General features: G+C 39.7%; 1 protein-coding gene across 2 annotated transcripts in view; it reads right to left on the reverse strand.

Moving 5' to 3' along the window:
- Positions 1-290: 290 nt before the first annotated feature.
- The window catches only part of ELL2 (elongation factor for RNA polymerase II 2), a 74,053-nt gene continuing 53,941 nt past the window's right edge, over positions 291-20,402 (reverse strand). Inside the window, exons 4-12 of one of the 2 annotated variants that reach the window (XM_052643249.1) lie at positions 16,737-16,996; positions 13,574-13,698; positions 13,321-13,408; positions 10,799-11,366; positions 8,190-8,256; positions 4,665-4,836; positions 2,096-2,140; positions 1,926-2,004; positions 291-1,151 (exon numbers count right to left, since the gene is read on the reverse strand). In XM_052643249.1, coding sequence (XP_052499209.1) covers positions 1,069-1,151; positions 1,926-2,004; positions 2,096-2,140; positions 4,665-4,836; positions 8,190-8,256; positions 10,799-11,366; positions 13,321-13,408; positions 13,574-13,698; positions 16,737-16,996 — 1,487 coding nt within the window. In that variant the 3' untranslated portion in view covers positions 291-1,068. Of the gene's footprint in view, positions 1,152-1,748; positions 2,005-2,095; positions 2,141-4,664; positions 4,837-8,189; positions 8,257-10,798; positions 11,367-13,320; positions 13,409-13,573; positions 13,699-16,736; positions 16,997-20,402 lie in introns of those variants that run through there. The other variant, XM_052643248.1, reaches the window with a different exon arrangement.

Below are 20,402 nucleotides of genomic sequence, written 5' to 3' on the forward strand. Positions count from 1 at the left end.
GATGTGAGGACCAAGTTTATCCCCAGTTAAGTTTCTTTTCCTATTTTTTTTCTCCCCAACTGAAAGTTTGATATCAATGAACACAATGATTGTACCAATTCTGAGGTAAAAGGAAGAGCACCAGGGATCTCAATGCTTAAAAAAAAAAAAAAAAATCAAATTCCCTAGGAGGTCCATGCTATGTAGAAATCAAATTTTTGCGGTAATGTATTAGAGTTATAGTGCACAGGGCCTTGTTGTAGTCTTTGTAATAATGTACTTTTACCATATTATTTATTCTTTGCTGTTAATGTTTTGGAACTCCAAAGACAAAATTCCATCTACATGCTCTCTCAGGTTTTTTTGGATACCAGCATTTTCTGGTTTACGATACACAACAAAGTTATATATTTTTTTGGATGCTGGAGACAAACATCTTTATTAAAGATACCACCAAAATTTTGGCAAACATTTCAAAACATATTTGTAAACATAATGCTTCCCTTTTAAACTGGCAGCACTTTGAAAAACAATACGATAAGACAACACAACTTGTATCAACATTAGTTCAAAATCCTTATATTTTTGACCACATAACTTATGTTCCCACATGATAAAACAAATGATAGTTTAAATCAACGTCAACAGATAAACTCCATGAAATGAAAAGTTTGTGCTGTTTGATGAATCACAGTATGTTATGGTTAAATATATCCGCTCTGCTTTATATTCCTGGCACCCAGGATGACAAAAAAAATTCTTTAAATATACATTTCATGTAGGTAATAGCTTCTTTGCATATCTCTCTTCAAAAAATACTTTATAGCAGTATATAAATAGGTTACCTACACATTTCATGTTATAATTTTGCCCCAAAACTATAGATCTGTTTCATTTTCATAACATATCAATTTTGCCCAACATTAATAAAGCTGACAAACTGTTGAAATGGAAATGCTTTTTGTCTTCCATGATAGAAGTAGCAATTTGACAGGAAAAAAAAAAAACACACCTACAGTAACACTCATCAGTTGTTTCACCTGAGCGTTTGGCCGACTGAGAGTAGCAGCTTTTTTCCTCCATGCACGCTCACATCCACACCACCTCTGCACACACACAGGTCGCGCACACGCGTTCAGACGCTGGTAGGCCACAGTGTACTTCCCACTGCCCTAATCAAATGGGAAGCAGTGTAGCTAATGAGTAACCACACTAGGTACACAACTAGCAAACACCTTAAGGCAACCATTGCAATGGGGGGTTAACTTGCAGGGCGATCACTGTTCTAGATCAAGTCAGCCTATATATACACGTGTGTATACAGAGCTATACACGTACTCACACACCTTTCTATTTCTTAACCCTCCAAAACAATGTTTTAACTTTTTTTTGTATTTTGTGCAAATTTCTAAATGTTCTACCATTTAAGGCAAAGAGTTCGCATTAAGAAAGGTCAGAAAATAGGCTTATGTTTATCCAAAAGCATTTCACCTTGCATGTTACTGCTTTTTTTTTTTTTTAAACATATGTAACTTTGAAGTATGGACACTGGATCCCCAATATCTAAAAAAAAAAAAAATCATTTCTAATGACAAACACAGTTTTTAAGGAAAAAAGTTGATTTGAAGTACAGACACTGGATCCCCAATATCTAAAAAAAAAATTATTTCTATTGACAAACACAAGTCTTAAAGGCGAAAAAAGGACCAGAAAAAAGCAGCTTCAAAAATGCAAGGAAGCAAAGTAAAATGGGAAAACAAGGGGAAAAAAAAAAAGGTAACTCAAGTTTACTAATACTGAAACTTTCAACAGGCAAAGTTTCATTTTTTAGAATTTTGAGAGCAACTCATTTGGAATTTTAAATAAATAAGCTTAAGTTTATTCACATCTTCTGGTCCAAGCAGAGCTCTAGTGCCATGATTCTGCTTGCTGTTGGTCAAATTCACCTATTAGTCTTTTGATGTGAGCTAGCTTGTTATGAAGATACTCGCATCGGTATTTTTCTTCGTGGTAATTGGGACTAGACTGTGGATGAAAAAAACAAAACAGGAGTAAGACTATGGAATTTGTAATACTTTCTCAATGAGGTCAGAAGACTAACAGTGATGATACCTACCTGCTTTATCTTCTGATATTCTTGTAAGACTTCTTCATGAACATTCTAGAAAAGTAATAATTAGAAATCAGAAGAGGAACTTTTTTTCTTTGTGGTATAAACAGATAACTTGCAATTGGCAAGGGTGTGGGAAATATTAATGATGGAATGTAATTTGGTGTACTCTTAAAGGAAGGCAGTTTAGCAACTGCCATTAAGATTGCAAATGCAAAATGGACTCAGCATTTATACTTTTTTCAGATTACTTGGACCTGAATGAAATGACACATGTTCAGGGCTACTTGCTGCAGCGCTGTGTGTAAAGCAGAAGAAAGTAAACACGGTCTAAATATCCACTAGTCCATACAAAGGAGTCCTAAGAGGCCATTAAAGATGAGGGGAGTGCTGTATGTGCTTACATAAAAATGTTCTCTAAGATATATGTTGTTCAGTGAAAAAAGCAAAGTACAAACAGTTTTATATAGTTTGGTATCATTTGTTTATAAGGGAGAAACAAAATATTATGTTCTGAGAATTTTTAATGAAATCAGATAATGTAATAAAGTATCTTAACTTACTGGAACATAAGACAACGGTGTATCTTATTGATGATGACATCTTAGGTTCAATTAAATATGGTATATTTGTGAATTTACTTGTGTATATCTTATAATCACACAGCCTTCTGAAAGAATACACTGGGGACTGATAATACTGATTTCCTCTAGGGAGGAGAATTGAGTTGCAAAGGAAGAGCTAACCTTTATGTACCATATGACCTGATATACTATGCATCTAAGCAGTTTCCAAATGCTTCTATTTGTTCTGCATAGCTCTAATCATCTCACTCTATGGATGGGATTGTGAGTATTTTCAGGCAAGCAAGTAACCTTCCCAAGGTCACACAAGTAGAGCAGAGGTAGGAACCAAATGCAAGCTGCCTGGCTTTGGAGCTTGCTCCTAACCACTAAGCAATCCTTAGAATTACATTTTAGTTTAAATCTAATTGTGGTACCCTAGTAAATAACTATATAGAAGAAAAAAAAAAAAAACCAAAAAACTCCTAACCACTGTATCACTAACTTCTTGCACTCCCAACCACCCACTCCTCTGGCTAAGTCTTCTATTACTTTAGGGAGCTTGTGTAAAAGGTGAAGGCCCACTGACAGAAGACACAGGGAGTCTCTAGGGCTTCCCTGGTGGCTCAGCTGGTCAAGAATCTGCCTGCAATGCGGGAAACCTGGGTTCCATCCCTGGGTTGGGAATATCCCCTGGAGAAGGGAAAGGATACCCACTCCAGTATTCTGGCCTGGAGAATTTCCATGAACTGAAGAGTCCATGGGGTTGCAAAGAGTTGGACACAGCTGAGTGACTTTCACTTTCAGGGCATAGATGCTTTTTTTCGTGTAGGTTCCTGCTGGAACAACAGTGGACTATGATGGAGACACCATTTGTGGCTGTGAAGTGCAACAAACTTATCTGTCCTACACAAGGAGGGGAATTCCCCTTTATACCAGTCCTTTGGCTGAGGGCTCTAAGAACACTGTGGAGACAGGTCAGGCTTCTCCTGCCCTGTGTCAGCTGTAGTAGTATTACCACTTAAGGTAGGCGAGTGAGAACGGATTAATACCTGCTAACAAATGTCAGTAGCTGGACTAGCTGGAAGCACCCAGCTTTTCTTCACTTAAACCCCAAACCTGAGTGGTCTTAGGCTCCCTTTAATATTCTATACCAGACTGAGGTTTAAAATAAATAAATTTACTCAAAATGGTAATTTTGGAAATAGCATCAGATAAGCTGAGCGCCAAAAAATTGATGCTTTTGAACTGTGGCGTTGGAGAAGACTCTTGAGAGTCCCTTGGACTGCAAGGAGATCCAACCAGTCCATCCTAAAGGAGATCAGTCCTGGGTGTTCATTGGAAGGAGTGATGCTAAAGCTGAAACTCCAGTACTTTGGCCACCTCATGCGAAGAACTGACTCATTGGAAAAGACCCTGATGCTGGGAAAGACTGAAGGTGGGACGAGAAGGGGACGACAGAGGATGAGATGGCTGGATGGCATCAGCGACTCGATGGACATGAGTTTGAGTGAACTCCGGGAGATGGTGATGGATAGGGAGGCCGGGCGTGCTGCAATTCATGGGGTCGCAAAGAGTCGGACACGACTGAATGACTGAACTGAACTGAACTGATAAGAACTATAGTCTGAGCTGAGTAGGTAACGCAGTCAAATACTTTGATGAATCCCAAATTCAGCTTTTCGTTTTTTCCTATTTAGTCACCTGTATTTTTCTCAGTACATGTTATGCCACGGGAAGTATATATTATACATTTTAAACACATTATGTAAAAATGGTGATTTTTTTTTTTACGTTGGAGGAATTAGAGGCTCACTGTGTTACTTATTTTTAAGAACTATTTCAAATATTTATTTTCCTAGCTAATTCTAAGTCAAGGCCAAAAGCTACAGAGAGGCTAGTCTGTGAAAAGACCTGCTCTGAAGGCTAGCAGGACGTCTGGGGATGGGCAGGGCAGAGAAAGGAAGAAGGCAAAATATGAAGACAGTCCACTGAGGAACACATGTGTTTACCTGATACTCTTTTGAGCCTGGAGAAAGGCGTTTTCGCTGTGCATCCAGTTTGATAAATCTTCTAGCCACAGTCTCCATCCTGGCATGCAAGGCCCTATATTCATCATACTCAGCATTGAAGTCATCCTTGTAATTCTGGCGTTGCTCATAGGAGACGATGGCAATATATTTTCTAATAAGACAAAAGGTAAATGCAGAGGAGCTTTGAACAAACACAACACACAACACTGAAACCAAATATTTGGAAACCACATCTGTGCGTTGTCTCCCTAGGTTGAGTCCCACTCTACCACTGCTTGCGGCCTGCCACTCCTTCAAAGACCTTCCAGGTGAAATTATCCCAGAGCAGAGTTTAAAAACCTCAGTGAAGGAAAGTAAATGTGGGGGAAAAAAAGCAAAAAAACCATGGTGGCAATGGAATTACAGTGCAACTAGAAGACAGCACTCACTCACACAGAGGGAGCTTCCTAAAGCTTTCCACACTCGAAATGACTACCACGCTAGCGCAGAGGCCAGTCCGTCTGTTACAAGTCATGTGGAGAAAGCAGGGCTGGTGGGGGACCCTGAGACCCGGGGAATGTCGCAGTCCCCAACGGCTGAAGGCAGAGCTCTCTCCAGACCTGCTGCCTTATGAGAGGGAGTCTCTGCCTTTGGCCTTTCACACCTGCTGCCAGCAAGGTACCTGGGGCCATTCCCTCTGCGCCTCTCCTCCCATTTCTGGTAAGGCAAACATAAAATACAAAAGGGGGATTGTTTTACCATTAAAAAAAAATAAGAGTAGGAAAAATAAAAAGGGGGAAAAAGGAATAATTCTCTAGTTCTTTTCAAACATTTACTGCCATACTATGTGTAACAGAAAGCCAGTTTATACCATCAGTTTATTTTTTTAATAGAGAGGCTACACATATTTCACTTCAGGGTGTGAGGATCTCTAGGGACCCAGAGAATGAAGGTCATCTTCCCAGTGTCAGTCTGTTCAGTGGTGGTGAGAAAATCAACAATATTAAAGTTGATATCATTTGTGGATCTGGGTCTTTGCAGTCTGTGCTCCTGTCATGGGATGCAGAATTCCCTTGATTTTTTGAGATAAAAACTGAGATTTTGAAGCAATTTCAAGCAGGAGCTTCAGGGTGCCCTGGGGGTACACATCTATTCTTTATTGAAGAAGATTTTGGGAGTTCAGTCCTCTCAAGAATGGTTTTAGACAATCTCACCAGTTTTGTTTAAAATGTAAAATAGCACAGATGTCTATTTGCAAATGTGAGAAAAGTGATGCAGTGAGCAACCTTAATGTCCTCATTAATATTTTTATTCATGCTGAGTTAGACGGTGTGGAGGTTTAATTTTCTAAGTGTAATTGAGACAGTGGTAGTACGCTGATTTAAAGCCGCCCTGCTAGTGTACTTGCTATAAAAGGAACCTTACCAGCCAAGCAGGGAAGCCATCCTCTCTAGAAAGGTTCCTGGGGATAAGCATTCATAAGCAAAACAGCTTAGCTGAAACTCAGGTTCCATTTGTTATATAAAACATTTATCCCACTTTCTTCAAAATCATACCTGAGACCACACCCTCTTTATTTAATTTAATTACTCCCTCAGGGGAAAAAGTACCAAAGTGGCCAGCAGTTGTGTTGCTATTATAGAAGATTATTTGGTTATACTGACATTTTAATGAAAAGCATTTCAATATTTTCAATAAAAATTGTTACGGTTCTGCAGTTGGCTCTTAATGTAGTGATAGAATAAAATGTTAAATACTTTGGATAAGTCACAACCACAATCTTATTAAGAAGTATCCATATTATAAAAAAATTGGGACTGTTGTGGTTCAGTATGAATTATTCAGAGGTTGGTCATTAAAGGTTTTATAGGATGTTCTTTGGTTTTCTTAAGAAACAGGTTTAAGTTCTACATTTTTAGTGATTTTTCTGAAATTTCATGCTTTATCACCATTTTAAGAAAATCTGCAATATTTATATAAGATAGCTTTGGTTAAAATAAATTGCTTAAGTAAATTAAGCAATCATGGAGGTTATATATTTTCATGATTTTTAAAGGAGCTAGAAAATGACAAACATACAGAAATGCACTGAGGCAGATATCTGCAGCAACCATCTGTAGATCAGTAAATTAAAAACAACTTTAAGTACAGAATTAATTGCTTAAGTTGACAAAACTCAGCAACATCTGAATACATGAGGGAAAGGTTACAATTACTTTTGAGTCTCCCCACATGATTTTGTCCTATGTAACAAATATACAGCAGTATTACTATTGTAAGAGGAATTCAAAATCCATCGAAAGAGAATGAGAGCACAGTACTGCAGCTGTTATTTGCACCTTTCACAAGACTTTAAAGGGAATGCATTTGGAGAGGTGACCCCCCACATCAGTGGAGCCAGGCACTGTCCCCCATCCATCCCTGACCAGGCCAGTTCAGTGGCAGCAGCTTTTCCAACCCGCCCCCCCCACCCCACCCCCCGGCCCCAAACACAGACTTTTAAGATGAGAGAGTATTCAGCATGGTTTCCTGGATTCCTTTTAGTTAAGAAATGATAACCGGCTTATCATTCCATGCTGTATCATCCCCAAATAAGTATAGCTTTCACCACTACTGTTAAGCAAAGTAGCACATTTTTAGTGTAAAATGTTTTCTACTCTGGAAATGAACGTTTCATGAGACACGGAGCACTAAACCGCATAGTTTAACTTTGTACACCATGAGATGCTACTGATAAAGAAACAATATTCATACAGCCCAGGTTCCGTTTTCCAGTCTACATGTAAGCTATCTGTTAGTTTTCTAAGCTACTGGTGAGTAAATCTGTATGTTCTTTCAGTCTCCATTTTTCTAGACTCTTGCAACTTAATTATTTTCTTCTTACAAAAGCCTTTTGAGTCTGTAAAAAAAAAAAAAGCTAGAATTATGTGTCCAGGTTATAATTTCTGTGATGACCAGTTATAAGAAAGTCCCCAGCTTGGCATTTAGCAACTTGTTGTCACAACAAGAAAAACATTATAACTAGTATTAGAGCGAAATGAGCAAGTTTTACTGCTCTCTCCTCTTAATTTTATGGCACAGCTTTATTTAAATCAAAAGCCATCTATCTCTAGTTTGTATTAACTGCAGAGGTTTAAAGCACTTTGTCAGTAATAAACTGTCCCTTTGGGGGGCGGGGGGCCCAAATGAATGACTATGCACTGATAGACTGTCAGCTTTGAAGAGTAATATCCCTGAAATCTTCCATAATCAAACGCTTGGCCTGGCCTCAGAACAAAGGACAGGCTTCTCTATACTTAAAGGCCACCGAACAGAGCTCAGGGCAGGGGCAAGCACAACCTGTTGAAGCCGACAAGAGTGGACTGGGGAGGAACAGGCTTAATGGGAGCCTTTCAATTGCAGGGGTGGCTCCAGGACTCTATTTCTGGAACGTCTTACTGTTCTGATTTGGAAATTATGGGAAAAGAGTTTGCAAACTTTCTAAAATTGAACAGTTCTCCCCCATTGGCAGACATCTGAACTTACATCAAATAATCTGGGAGTTCAATTGTTGAAGAAGGCTCTGTGGAGGCAGTGCAATCTTCTTTAACTCCTGCAAAGAAAAAAAAAAATTTTTTTTTCAAGCGTTCACCAAACAGTATGGTTACAAAATGCCTATAATTCTAAAATAGATCAGAAACATCTGGAACACTTTTCCTCAAATTCTATTCTTCCATCTCAATAAGCAACAGTGAGCAAGGAATACAATTGAGCACGAACAATAGAGGCCCTGTGACCAGCTCCAGCAGAACCGACGCCAGGCATTGAAAGCACCCTGGCTACTGCAGTGTCTGCACAATAAAGGAATTCCATCTTAACCCAAGGTCAATCTTCTATTCTTTCAACAACAGTTGTGGCATCTGCCCAGCAATTCAAAGACTGTGGTGGCAGATGCAGCCAGACAATGGGAGATACAAATTTTATATCAACATCTACTTTTCGTAGGATTCAAACAAGGCAGATGAGATAATGAAGTCAGGTAGCAGACTGCTTCAATCAGTGTATTTTTGCTGCTATTCTTTTTGTATGCAGACAGTGCAATTGGGCAGGAAGTCTTCCCATCAATTTAAAGTAATTTAAAATGTTATTAGTGAACAATTTACACTCCTGTAATCTCTAACCCTCATAGTACTACATGGCTTTTTCCTTACGAGGCCAAAATAAATAGATAAATCAAGTGCCAGTCACTCAGAACTATGCTGTGAATCCCTCAGTATTCCATTTGTTTGAATGTACCATTTCCAGAGGGTATGTTTAGATTTTTTATTAGGGTAATTTTTTTTATCATTCAAAGGAGAATTAAACTAGTAACTCAAACCCAAGCCCTGCCTGCTGGCAAAACATACATGTTCAATATAAAACAAGAGTGAGTATTTAATAATTTCTTGGTTTAATATTTTAAAGGACAAAGCACACTAAACAAATTATGCAGACTTTGTGGACTTACTGTGTGTGCCTATCTGATTCAGGCTTAGGTAAAAGCTTGTTTTCACAACTGCCTGAGTCTTAAAGGAAAAGGCATTGAGTGCTTGTCACCCAGCTTCTCCTTTGCCACAGACATCAGATAAATTCCAATGGGTGCAGAGCATGTGGGTCTGAATCGGTCCTCAGTTTATGATAATCTCGACTGGCTGGTCCGTCCTTAGTGAAGGATTTAGAGACTAGGTCTGCTTCTCTTGGCTTCGAAGTGGGAAAATAGTCAACCTCTGCTGTAGGACTCAACGTTCTGGGATCCAGTCCTCCCAGCAGATGCCTCTGTCTCGGGATTACCTTCTGATGGTGGGAAGTGTGGAGTGGAGCATACCCAGGAATCTGGCTCACTGAGCATAAAGTTTCATTATTCTCTTTTCTTTTCTTGATCTGGCAACTTCAAGTATGATAGTGTTTGAGGGGAAAAAGCTTACAGCTGACTCTTGGGCTACTATACACTACCACGCTGATCTAAATATTTCAACAGCCATGCTTTGATGAGCAATATACTCAATCCACGTTAGTAAAGGCACTGAATCATACTATCCCCATAATCCAAGCTTCTTGTCTATGGTGAAAATGGTCAGTTAAATCTAAGTACCACAGGCTTTCAGTATTATGGGCGAATCACATAAAGATAAAACTCCTTAAAGTCTAATCACTGAAGTACGTTTTCTAAAGTTGTATTTTTCTGGGGAATTTTACCTTAGTTATGCTAGGTTTAAAACTGGTAGCAGTCCTAAATGATGAGCATGGATCTTCTCTATGGTGGTTTGTAAGACATTACGTTTTAAATATATGGAGTAAGAGAAATCTAATTGTGTCATTAGGTTTTAAAGATCGCTACATGTTAGGTAAGCAGTGTTTCTACTAACTGTTCTTCAGAGGTAAAGCATGATTTTAGGCTTCTTTGGGTCTCTAGATATTTGACTTTTAAAGCTTCCAGAAATGGTTAAATTTATTAATAACAACTGATGTTAGTTTACTCAATGTTCTGAAAATTGGGGGGAGGGGGGAAGAAAAAAACCCCAAATCTATCAAGCTAGTCACCAACAGCCTTGCACAAGACAAACTGCTTTCACTCTGAATGAAGATGATGCTGCGGATCTCCACATGTAATTTTACCTCGCCTGTTTTATAAAGAATTTGACATTTCCCCTGTGCTATTATTAATTAAAGCAAGGTTGACCCTGTTTCTTTGGCAAAGAAGGAAATGAGTATTTTTGTTGCTAATTGTGTGTCTGGTTAAATCAGTTCAAGAATGGCATATAATAGGTCACGTTGAGGTTGCACAATACTGTGACAGCTCTGGAGAAGAGCAACAAAGTCCACCTTGTCAAAGGGGGTCCCTGGAGGACCAAAGGTCTTTTTCAGATGTCACCATCTTATTAATAAATACAGAAAACCATGGTTAATAGTTGGCTAAGAAGAGACAGAAAGTGACTACTGTAAAATGGAAGAGAAAGAACCTTGCTCCAAAGGACAATACTAAAATTAATAACTAAACAGCAGGTCATTTGATAAAAAAGCATTACTAATTCTAAACAGCACACGCTCACACTCAGCACAGTCCCCTCTTCCTGTTCATTTAACCCAGAGAGTTGGTTTTTACAAATGCAAAATACCTTCATTGGAATCCGGATTGGAGTCGTTCAGCTTGGCAATTTCCTCTTCTCTTTTAAGGTCCTCTTCCTTTTCCTCAATCATCTCAACGTCTTGCTTTTTTATTTGGTCCTTTTCCTTGTGTTTTTTAGACTTCTTCTTGGACTTTTTGTGAGACGAATGGTTTTCTTCCATAGGCTTTGGACACTTTAGTAGAACTGAACCAGGGGGTAAGGTTTCCAGAGAAGTCCTAGAGGTATATTTGTCTTGCTGGTCCTCATAGATACTACCATCTTGACTAAAACTGTCAACAGGTAGGTCTTGAGTCCCCCGGCCTTCTGGAGTGCTAGGGGAATTGGAGTTAGAATTTACAGTCTGAGGCGGGTTGGAGACAGGCAGGTGGGTTGAAGGCAGCGGTGGAGGCGTGGGGATGGCAGCTGCTGCAGGGGGCGGCGGGAGGCCTGCAGTAGACTTTTCACTGGTGGGATTCAAATGGCCATTCAATGTTGGCGGCACTCTATTTGTCAGGTGAGATATTCGAGCCTTTTTATTCATTAAAGGATCAATGAAATCTGAATCCAAAAGCCGTTTCTAGGGGTGGTGGTGACGGGGAACAGAGGAGATAAAAAAACCAAATGAGCCAGTTTGCACTAAAATGTAATACATGTGTCATTTGTTACCATATGAACTGCGTAATTTTATTCATACTTAAATTTATAATCAATTTAAATTCACCACCACTATCGTGTTAACTATTCTCTGAGCTTAAGCCACAACCTACAATAAGTTTTCATGTCTAGTGTAAAAAAAACCAGAATCTGGAAAATATGGCTCTTTCTTTTTTTTTAAATTAATTTTTTTGACTGCACTGGGTCTTAGTTAGGGTATGTGGTATCTAGTTGCCTGACCAGGGATCAAACCTGGACTCCCTGCATTGGCAGCATGGAGACTTAGCCACTGGAACACCAGGGAAGGCCCCCCAACATGTTTCTTGAAGAAATATATCAGATTATACTTTCTGATCATGCAACCCCACCCTCAGTTACTTGAGAGACTGCTGCTGCTGCTAAGTCGCTTCAGTTGTGTCCAACCCTGTGAGATCCCATAGACGGCAGCCCACTAGGCTCCTTTGTCCCTGGGATTCTCCAGGCAAGAACACTGGAGTGGGTTGCCATTTCCTTCTCTAATGCATGAAAATGAAAAGTGAAAGTGAAGTTGCTCAGTCATGTCTGACTCTTTTCGACCCCATGGACTGTAGCCTACCAGGCTCCTCCATCCATGGGATTTTTCCAGGCAAGAATACTGGAGTGGGTTGCCATTTCCTTTGCCACTTGAGAGACTAGGCCAATTTATGTGCATTATATCACTCAGGAAATGTATTAAATAGAGGTGGCCTCCTCCTTCTGCTGGCCACAGCTGACCTACTTATATTCAGTGAGAACCTTCTCTGAATATAACCAACCATTATTGGTTGTCAGAATCAACAGGGGTAGGAACAGGGCAACAAGCCTACACTTACTTGATCTCTATGAATGTGCTAAGATCCTGCAGTTACAAGTATTTTGGCTGTTACTTATTATTTCCCCTTTCTTAAGATGGGAACAACCAGCACTTTCAAAATAGTTTCTCTATAAATCTCTATCATTGCTGAAACACTATCCACTTCCTCCCTGGCCCCTCTTAAATATATCTCTTCACTGGATTAGAAGATAAGTCTTAACAACTGGTCCATAAAAATAATATGGAATATCTGTTTCAAAGTATTAAAAAAAAACAAACAAAAAACATGCTAATATCATCCTAATCCAGGAACAACAATAACAGTATTTAAAATAAAAAGGGAAGTCAGTGAGTTGATCCCCACTTCTGTCCCATCTCCCTAAGCCTCAGGAAGGGGGCTCAGGGACAGGAGCCCTCTGTCTACAGCACTGGAAGAGACAGGTCGGTCTCACCGCTAGTCCCAGAGACCTGAGAGCGTTCGAGGCGGTCTGAGAAGCAGGTGGGCTTGAACTCTTATGCTGCTCAGGATCTCCACACCTTCTTCCAACTGAATCTTTTGGGGGAAACTCTAAGCTGGAATGGAGTCTAACTGGAATAGTCTGATTGGGATCTAGTCAAAAAGTGCTTTGAGAAAACATATATGGAAACGGCAGAACTTTTTATTTGCTTATATATTCAATTTTCTCTATAATCTAAGACTTGATATAGGGCTGAATAAATATTGTCTTCTAGTTAGTGATTAAATGGAAAAGTAGACAATCTCAACAAAATGAAAACTTAAAGAACCGCAATAGCAAGGTAGACATTAAATACCTTAATGACAAACAGTGCCATGTAGCAGCAAAGAGTTCTGGGTTGGGAGCTGGGATCTGAATTCTAGAGTGAGCTCTGTCTGAGCTAGTCACAACTTGCTATGTGACTTTGGGTAGGGAGGCTACATAGCTTTTTCTGGGTCTCATTTCTCTTACGTGCAAATCAGACAACCTGAAAAAAATGGTACCTAAAGTCCATTTCAGGGCTATGATTATATAAGCTTATGCAATACCTGAGGAGAAGATGCAGGGTCTCTACTAGAACATACAGGAGATTCTGAGCGGCTGGTGCTGGCAGCATTCTGAGATGGGTTTAATTTTCTGTAAAGCACACACATGCCCCAGTTAGGGAGACAGTTTTCAAATGTTCATGATAGAAAGCCTGCCCTTGCTTCTTTTTTTCCATCTCAACCCTAAACTAACAATGACTAAAATAATTACTTATTTGCATCATTTTTAAAGGCAGGAAAAAAAAAAAAAACTTACCTTGAGAGTACTGACTCTAATGACCGTCTGTCTATTTCATTGTATCCAGGCCAGTCTCTTTGAAGCTCTTTAAAAACATAATCCTTTAAGGTGTATGAGAGGTCCTTAGGATTCAGATTGGCTACCTGGAACATGGTGTGAAAACAGAACATTAGATCTTTTTGCGATTTCCTAGCCTAAAACAGGCAATCTTTTGGATTTATACCGAAAATAACTATACCAAATGGCTCCAACGGGACTGCTAGCTTTGCATATACCAGATCTCAATAAATACTGTTTGACTTCACTTGGGGAATTAAATAAAACTTTATATGCATATTTAAATTTTTTTTTTCCTGGATGGCTGCTGTATGTTAAATAGTAATTATACCATCATGCAAAAAGTGGAGGAAGGCTTTTTTTTAAATATTTTTTTTTCCTAGTCAAAGGAATCTAAGACAGTTTTCTTAACAACTTCATTATTTATTTCTGGCTATAACTCCATCAGGGCTTTCCAGGTGGCTCAGTGGTAAAGAATCCACCTGCCAATGCAGGAGATGCTGTTCCATCCCTAGGTTGGAAAAATTCCCTGGAGAAGGAAATGGCAACCCACTCCAGAATTCTTGCCTGGAAATCCCATAGTCAGAGGAGCCTGGCAGGCTAGTCTGTGGGGTTGCAAAAGACTTAGGACTTAGCAACTACACAACATTAACTCCATTACTTTTGAGTCACCATACAAGTCCTTGACCACTTGTGTTAAGTAGAAATCAAACAGTGCCTATATGCTGGTTTACAAAACTTCCCTTCAGTAATCAACAGAAATTATCTTCATAAATAGTATCAGTTCTGATGATCTTTTTTTTTATTTTAAATTTATTTATTTTAATTGGAGGCTAATTACTTTACAATATTGTATTGGTTTTGCCATACATCAACATTAACCCTCCACAGGTGTACACGTGTTCCCCATCCTGAACCAGTTCTGATGATCTTGTGTGTCATCTTCTTGGCTTGCTAAGCTTGCTCCTTATAGCTGCCAGTACTCCTGAAGAACCACTTTTTCAAAAGCCTTGAAATTCCCCCAAACCAATAAATGGAAACAGAAACCAAAACCACCCCCAAATTACTGTTATTAGTCAGCCAGTTTATTTGCAAGTGTAATCTTTTCTTATCCTCTAACTACAATTCCTTGTGCATCCAGGCCCAGGCTCCATTAACAACATAAATGTATAGATTCAGGGGCTGAACCAAGAGTCATTTCCAAGGCTGGCAGAGAGGTAGTCTTTTATTTTCCTACTGGAATGGTCTTTTTTAAGAACTTTACTTCTTTCCATGTCTTTTAAAAGTACTATAAATTAGAATAGATATTTTATGCTTTTCTCACAGCTCAGCTGAATACTAACAATGTTGATATACAGTAGAAAACAATAGGCTTCTCTTAAAATTTAAAAATAAATTAAAATGAGATACAACCAGATTTCTCAAAGTGGAATAAATACATTTTACAATTTACAATCTGCTAGCTCCTAATTTATAACTCCAGCTTCAGTTGCCCTCTGGCCCAGACCCTTATATGTAACTACCTACTGAATATCTGTCTCCATTTGGGTATGTCTAACAGACATCTTCCAAAGAGAGGGCGTGTAGACAGGACTCCTGACCGCCCTGCACACAGGCGTTCCTTTTCCTTTGCTCCCCATCTCAGTCAGTGGCTCAGGATCCATTCAGTTGCTCCATTTTGTTGTTCTGGGGCAAAGTCCAGGAACTGGCATTTTTAAAAAAGCTCCCTAAGGGATTCTAATCTGCAGCTAGGACTATGCTGCAGCCCTAGACTATGCTCTAGCTTCTATCAGGTAGTCAGCAGTAATGGCACCCATGTCTCACTTGCTCAGGAAGTAAGCCACCTACATTTAAAAATTATATACAAATACACCATCACATGCCCACTGACGCACATCAGTAGCAGCCTCCGGGTGAACTGCCTCTGCCATCTTTTTGCCTTCTCATCCTCTAACCTAGGAGGCAATTTACAACCTTTCTGAAAGTTCAGCCATGAATTATTTGGTGACTTATAACCTGAACTTCCCTCCTTCTCTAAATAAAAAACTGAATGCACATAACTATACCTTCATCCTCATTCATTCTTTCATCCTGTCTCTTGAGCTCTTAAAATTGCTATGTGACAGATGGATTTAAATTAAGTGTTTTCAAAAAGTACTCAAATGACTTAATAAGATCGTTGAGATTGCTCAAGATATTTTGGGGACTGGTTAACCCAGAACTGAAGATTATGATTTTACTCTTTCATGATATTTAGTATCATGACATGAATATAAGAGAAAATAGATGAAAAATAGACTAAAAAAGTGTTACTCCTTGAATAATAGATGGAAACCTGAGGGTGTATTTTATTTTTTAAAGATGAAATTTAAGAACTTTGAAAATGTTACTGCTTTAGAAAAAAAGAAAGCAGATGTGATTTACAGTGGATTTGAATGCTAACCAACATTTATGACCCAAAGTCATTCTGAAAAATACAGGAAGTTACAGCCTGAAGAACTGTTGACTTTAACAAAAGTAATGACCTACATTTATATGTAAGCTTGTTATCTTATGGTAACTGATCGGAGCTAATACTTAACACATTCATATCCTTTAATGAAGATAGGTGACTGATTTCAGCATATCCAATGGTAGAAAAAGGCCGAGTATTATGCACAGAAAGAGCGTGCAGGGTAAGACATTCACAATTATTTAGTAAGTAAAAATATTCTAGCTTATACCAACCAAAGACCAATAAAATACACTTATAACTTCATCTATATAAACCAGTAAAAACTATGCAATAGTTTAGTACATTCAGTACTAAAAGCAGACAGCAAAAACTTAATTTTTTTAATGGAATTTCAAGCAAAATTTGTTTAATCCAAATGAAGATAATGACTTGAAACTTTTTTTCAATCATTCAGAAGCCTCTAACGTATAAAACCTAGTGTAGCTGTCCACACTTCAGTTAGTTTTTCATTAAATGTTTAAACCAAGATGAATTTAAGCTAATGTTCATATACCATTGATCAAAATGATCCTGAAATTTCTCTAACTCAATAATAATGATAACAGGCCTTCTTAAATGAACTCCCAAACAAGACGGTGGGCAGACAGAACTCTCTCCAGCTCTCCTCACCTGCTGCAGAACTGCTCCAAGGGAGTTCTTGTCTTTCTGATTGACACCGTCTTTCTGCAGTCGGGCCAGCAGCTCAGGCTTCTTATAGGCCTTCAGTGCCAGCAAGTGAATCACCCTGTCCCGATACGGCCGCTGAGAGACACTGTTGCTGCCGTGCGTCTTGCGAATCGTATTTGCAGGGTTCATGGGGGTTGACCTTTTCCTTTCAGGCACTGTATCTGAAACAGCTTGAGGAGCTTTCCGAATTTGCACTCTTTTCCCTAAAGTCCAGCAGAAACGACATTGTTAACACACTTGCAGGCAGTAACATCATGAGCATCTCAATTTCCACGACTCTGATTTAGGCATCTTTTCATTTCTGGAAGGAATAAAGACCTCATATTTCAGCTTTTGTTTTATAGAAAGATATGCAAACTGAAAGCATTCTGAATAAATGGCCTAAAATATAGATTTGGAATTTTCTGATAGACTCATTTATTGGAATAGATGAAACTTATAGAAGCATTTTGGCCACTTAGCTACACAGCAACACACTGGACATTTTAAGGCTGTAGGCATTTGATGTTAGGTGGAAATAATTTCCATGCTCACCTGTGCTACTTACGGAACTTAAACCTACATATTGTATGTCGTTTCTTTGACAGGCATGAATACAACGAACATGCTAAATGTGGAAAATATGTTTGTCTCACTAACGACATACTCTCAGCTGAGCTCAGTCATTAGCTTAATTTCAGATTAAGAAGCCACGAAGAGAAGAGGCAGTCATAATTTGGGGTCAACCTTCACCAGGGTATTCACGAGTCATACTGCTTTTCAACAGAGCACAATAAACTCGGAGTCAAAAAACAAACAAAACCAACCAACCAACAACACAGTCTCAGCAGGCCAGACAATCGGATCCCTTCTCTGTGGTGCTGAGACGACCCAGGTGAGTTAGAGGAGTGGAGCGGTAAGGGGAGGCCTTCACCCCAGTTCTGCACAGGCCAGTGCCATGCACACAATCAACCCACTGTTTGCTTAAACTTGACAGTGACAAGTGTTTGGCAAGCGGCTGCTTCTAGAAAATACTGTGGGCTATGTGGATTCTCCGTGTGGGTGAAGCCATCAGGACATGGTTGGTCACTGACAACACCTGGTGACCATTCCTTGCAGAAGAAACAGAAATGAGAATGAACCTGGGCTGACCCTCACTTTATGATTTCTGAGGTGAAATCTCAGAGTTCATTACAAAAGCCTCCAACTCTATGCCCTTGGGTTAAAGAGAAGGAAGAACCGGTAATGTCAGCCAGAGTGGAGCAACTGCACTGGGGACAATCCTAGCAATTAGAAACTATGGAGAAGCAGGAGCGGTCTCTTCTGTGTGACCTTGGGTGAAAGCAGCGTTGTGGCGCAGGAACTTTACTGAAAAGCAGTCCTGTCCCTGCTGGGTCCTCAAGGCCTGGCCAGAGGGGCTGTTTATTTGATGTAATCCTGCCTAAAGGAAAAAGAATGATCTCACTGGCTCTTACATTTCTTTACAATCTGGACATAACCAATTGTAAATATCAGATCAAAATACTGACCAACAAAGGAACCCACATTAAAGGGTCACTGCCCAGGGATAAGAGAAGCTATTAAATTAAGGTACAATTAGGGTTTTGGAGGTGGATTTAGGCCTGGTTTCTGTATTTTTCTTCAGAGATAGTTAGATCAGTGTCAGATGTGCAGGGAACTAACATTTATCTTGCACCAATTACGGGATGAGGGTGGGGCACTGTGCTAAGAACTTTACATATATAATATAGTCTCACAGTTAACCTGATGAGGTAGGCATTGGTCCCATTTCACAGATGAGAAAAGTAGAGTTTCAACGGGATAATCTCAAAGAGTAAAGTGCTCATTTAGTATTTGCAAGTTTCTGTGATTAATACCCAAGGTTTCCTACTTGTGCTTCTTTTATTGGAAAGGTTTTACGAACAAATGCCCAATGTCTATTCTTGATTCATGTTGGGCTGCCAGCTTCCTGTAAACAAAGCTATGGCTGCTTTATCAATCAGATTTTGATGGCTCACAAAGTGAACTGATCAGCAGAGTATCAAAGTGAATGATAGCAAGAGAACAAGCTGATGGCAGAATCAAGGTGGCTTGTCCTGTTTTCCCACATTACCAGGCTGCCCAAGTTTGAAGACACCTTGAAATGTCTAATATGGCAACTGCAAACTTTCCAACTCACCACTTAGTTGCAACAGTGTTAGCAAATAGCACTATTCCTTGAAATTTTAATAGGAATTTGTGGAAAGAAAGAATAAAGGTCACGAAAGTTTAGGAAATGATATAAATTCCACACTCCCCTCCCCCTTGAAATCTGCTTAACTTCCGCTTCCCCAAACCAAGCTGACTGTGGATCCCTTTCCCACACTCTCTGGGGAGGGGGAGGGGCAGAGGATGGTTTTTAGCTAACTCACACTACCATGACTGGTGATTTAGAATGCATTCAGGCAGCAAAGAAGGTAAATAGAATTAAAACCAAAAACAGGACTATCACTGTGTTGCAGGCTGCCCGACTCTTCTGTAGGTCTGACCAACCTCTGGTCCCCGGTCTCAGGAGAGCCCGCAAGGTCTCCTGAGTTTACCCCACCCTCCCTGACGTGGCTCCCCAGAGGGCAGCCAAATAAGGCAGGCTCACTCTGACCTTAAGAGGGGTCTAAGTATGATGTCTGGCAAGAAATTAGGATCTGGTTAGGGACATGACTGCCTTGGAGTCTCAGCTGGGATGGAATGCTTGACTATCATCAGTCTGTGAGTCTCCTGCCCGCAGAAACTCACTTCACCTTTACCTCATTGAAACAGCTAGTCGCAGGGTAACCCATTTCTTTCAAATGATGAAAGAAGAATGGAGCCACACTGGGCCACGGGGTTTGACACAGAAGTCACTGGCTCCCCGCCTCCCCATCAATTTTTGCCAATTCAACCAGGAAGGAGTCCTTTGATTTAAGGGAAGACAGGCTACAGATGAAGAAAACATCAGTACTGTATGTAAGCAGTTACAGAATTGAGATGCCAAAGTTAAAAAAGAAAAAAAAATCAAGTAAAATAGAGCAGGAAAATGTCAGGTTCAAAGTGGGCAGAAGAAAGGCTTTATTTTTATTTTCTTACATTTGCCTCAGAAAAGTCCTTTTAATAAAGCCCGTGGGAGAACCTAATTCTCTTTCCAGACCCAACTGCTAATCAGTTCCCTGGGCTCCTTATATAAACAGCAGCAGCAGGTCCGACAGAGTTGGGTAATCTGGGACTAAATCTGAACTGTTTTGTTTCCTAACAAGGAGTCCACTTCCAGCTTCTCCATTTAATACGCTGGTGATAGGACTTATCCCTTTAATGACTCTGAGTAAACAATCTGAAAGGAAGGTGTTAAAGCAGACCATGGGACAGCAGCTGTCTTCTGCAGTTGTTTTTCTTTTCTGTGGAACCTAACCAGAAACCCTGGCAACACTGACCTGAGGCTTTAATAAAAACACTGGCAGGACCTCGACAGTGGTGTGACACTGTCATGGTTAAATACATAATCTACTGCAGTGGAAACCATTTCCACTACTTAGCATTTGGGATCACTTCTTCAAAAGGTTTACTATTAAAACATACGTAAACCTCAGTCACAGAATGCTGGTACGACAAAGGACCTTA

The sequence above is a fragment of the Budorcas taxicolor genome, chromosome 7 (assembly GCF_023091745.1).
Source record: "Budorcas taxicolor isolate Tak-1 chromosome 7, Takin1.1, whole genome shotgun sequence".
Taxonomy (NCBI): Eukaryota; Metazoa; Chordata; class Mammalia; order Artiodactyla; family Bovidae; genus Budorcas; species Budorcas taxicolor.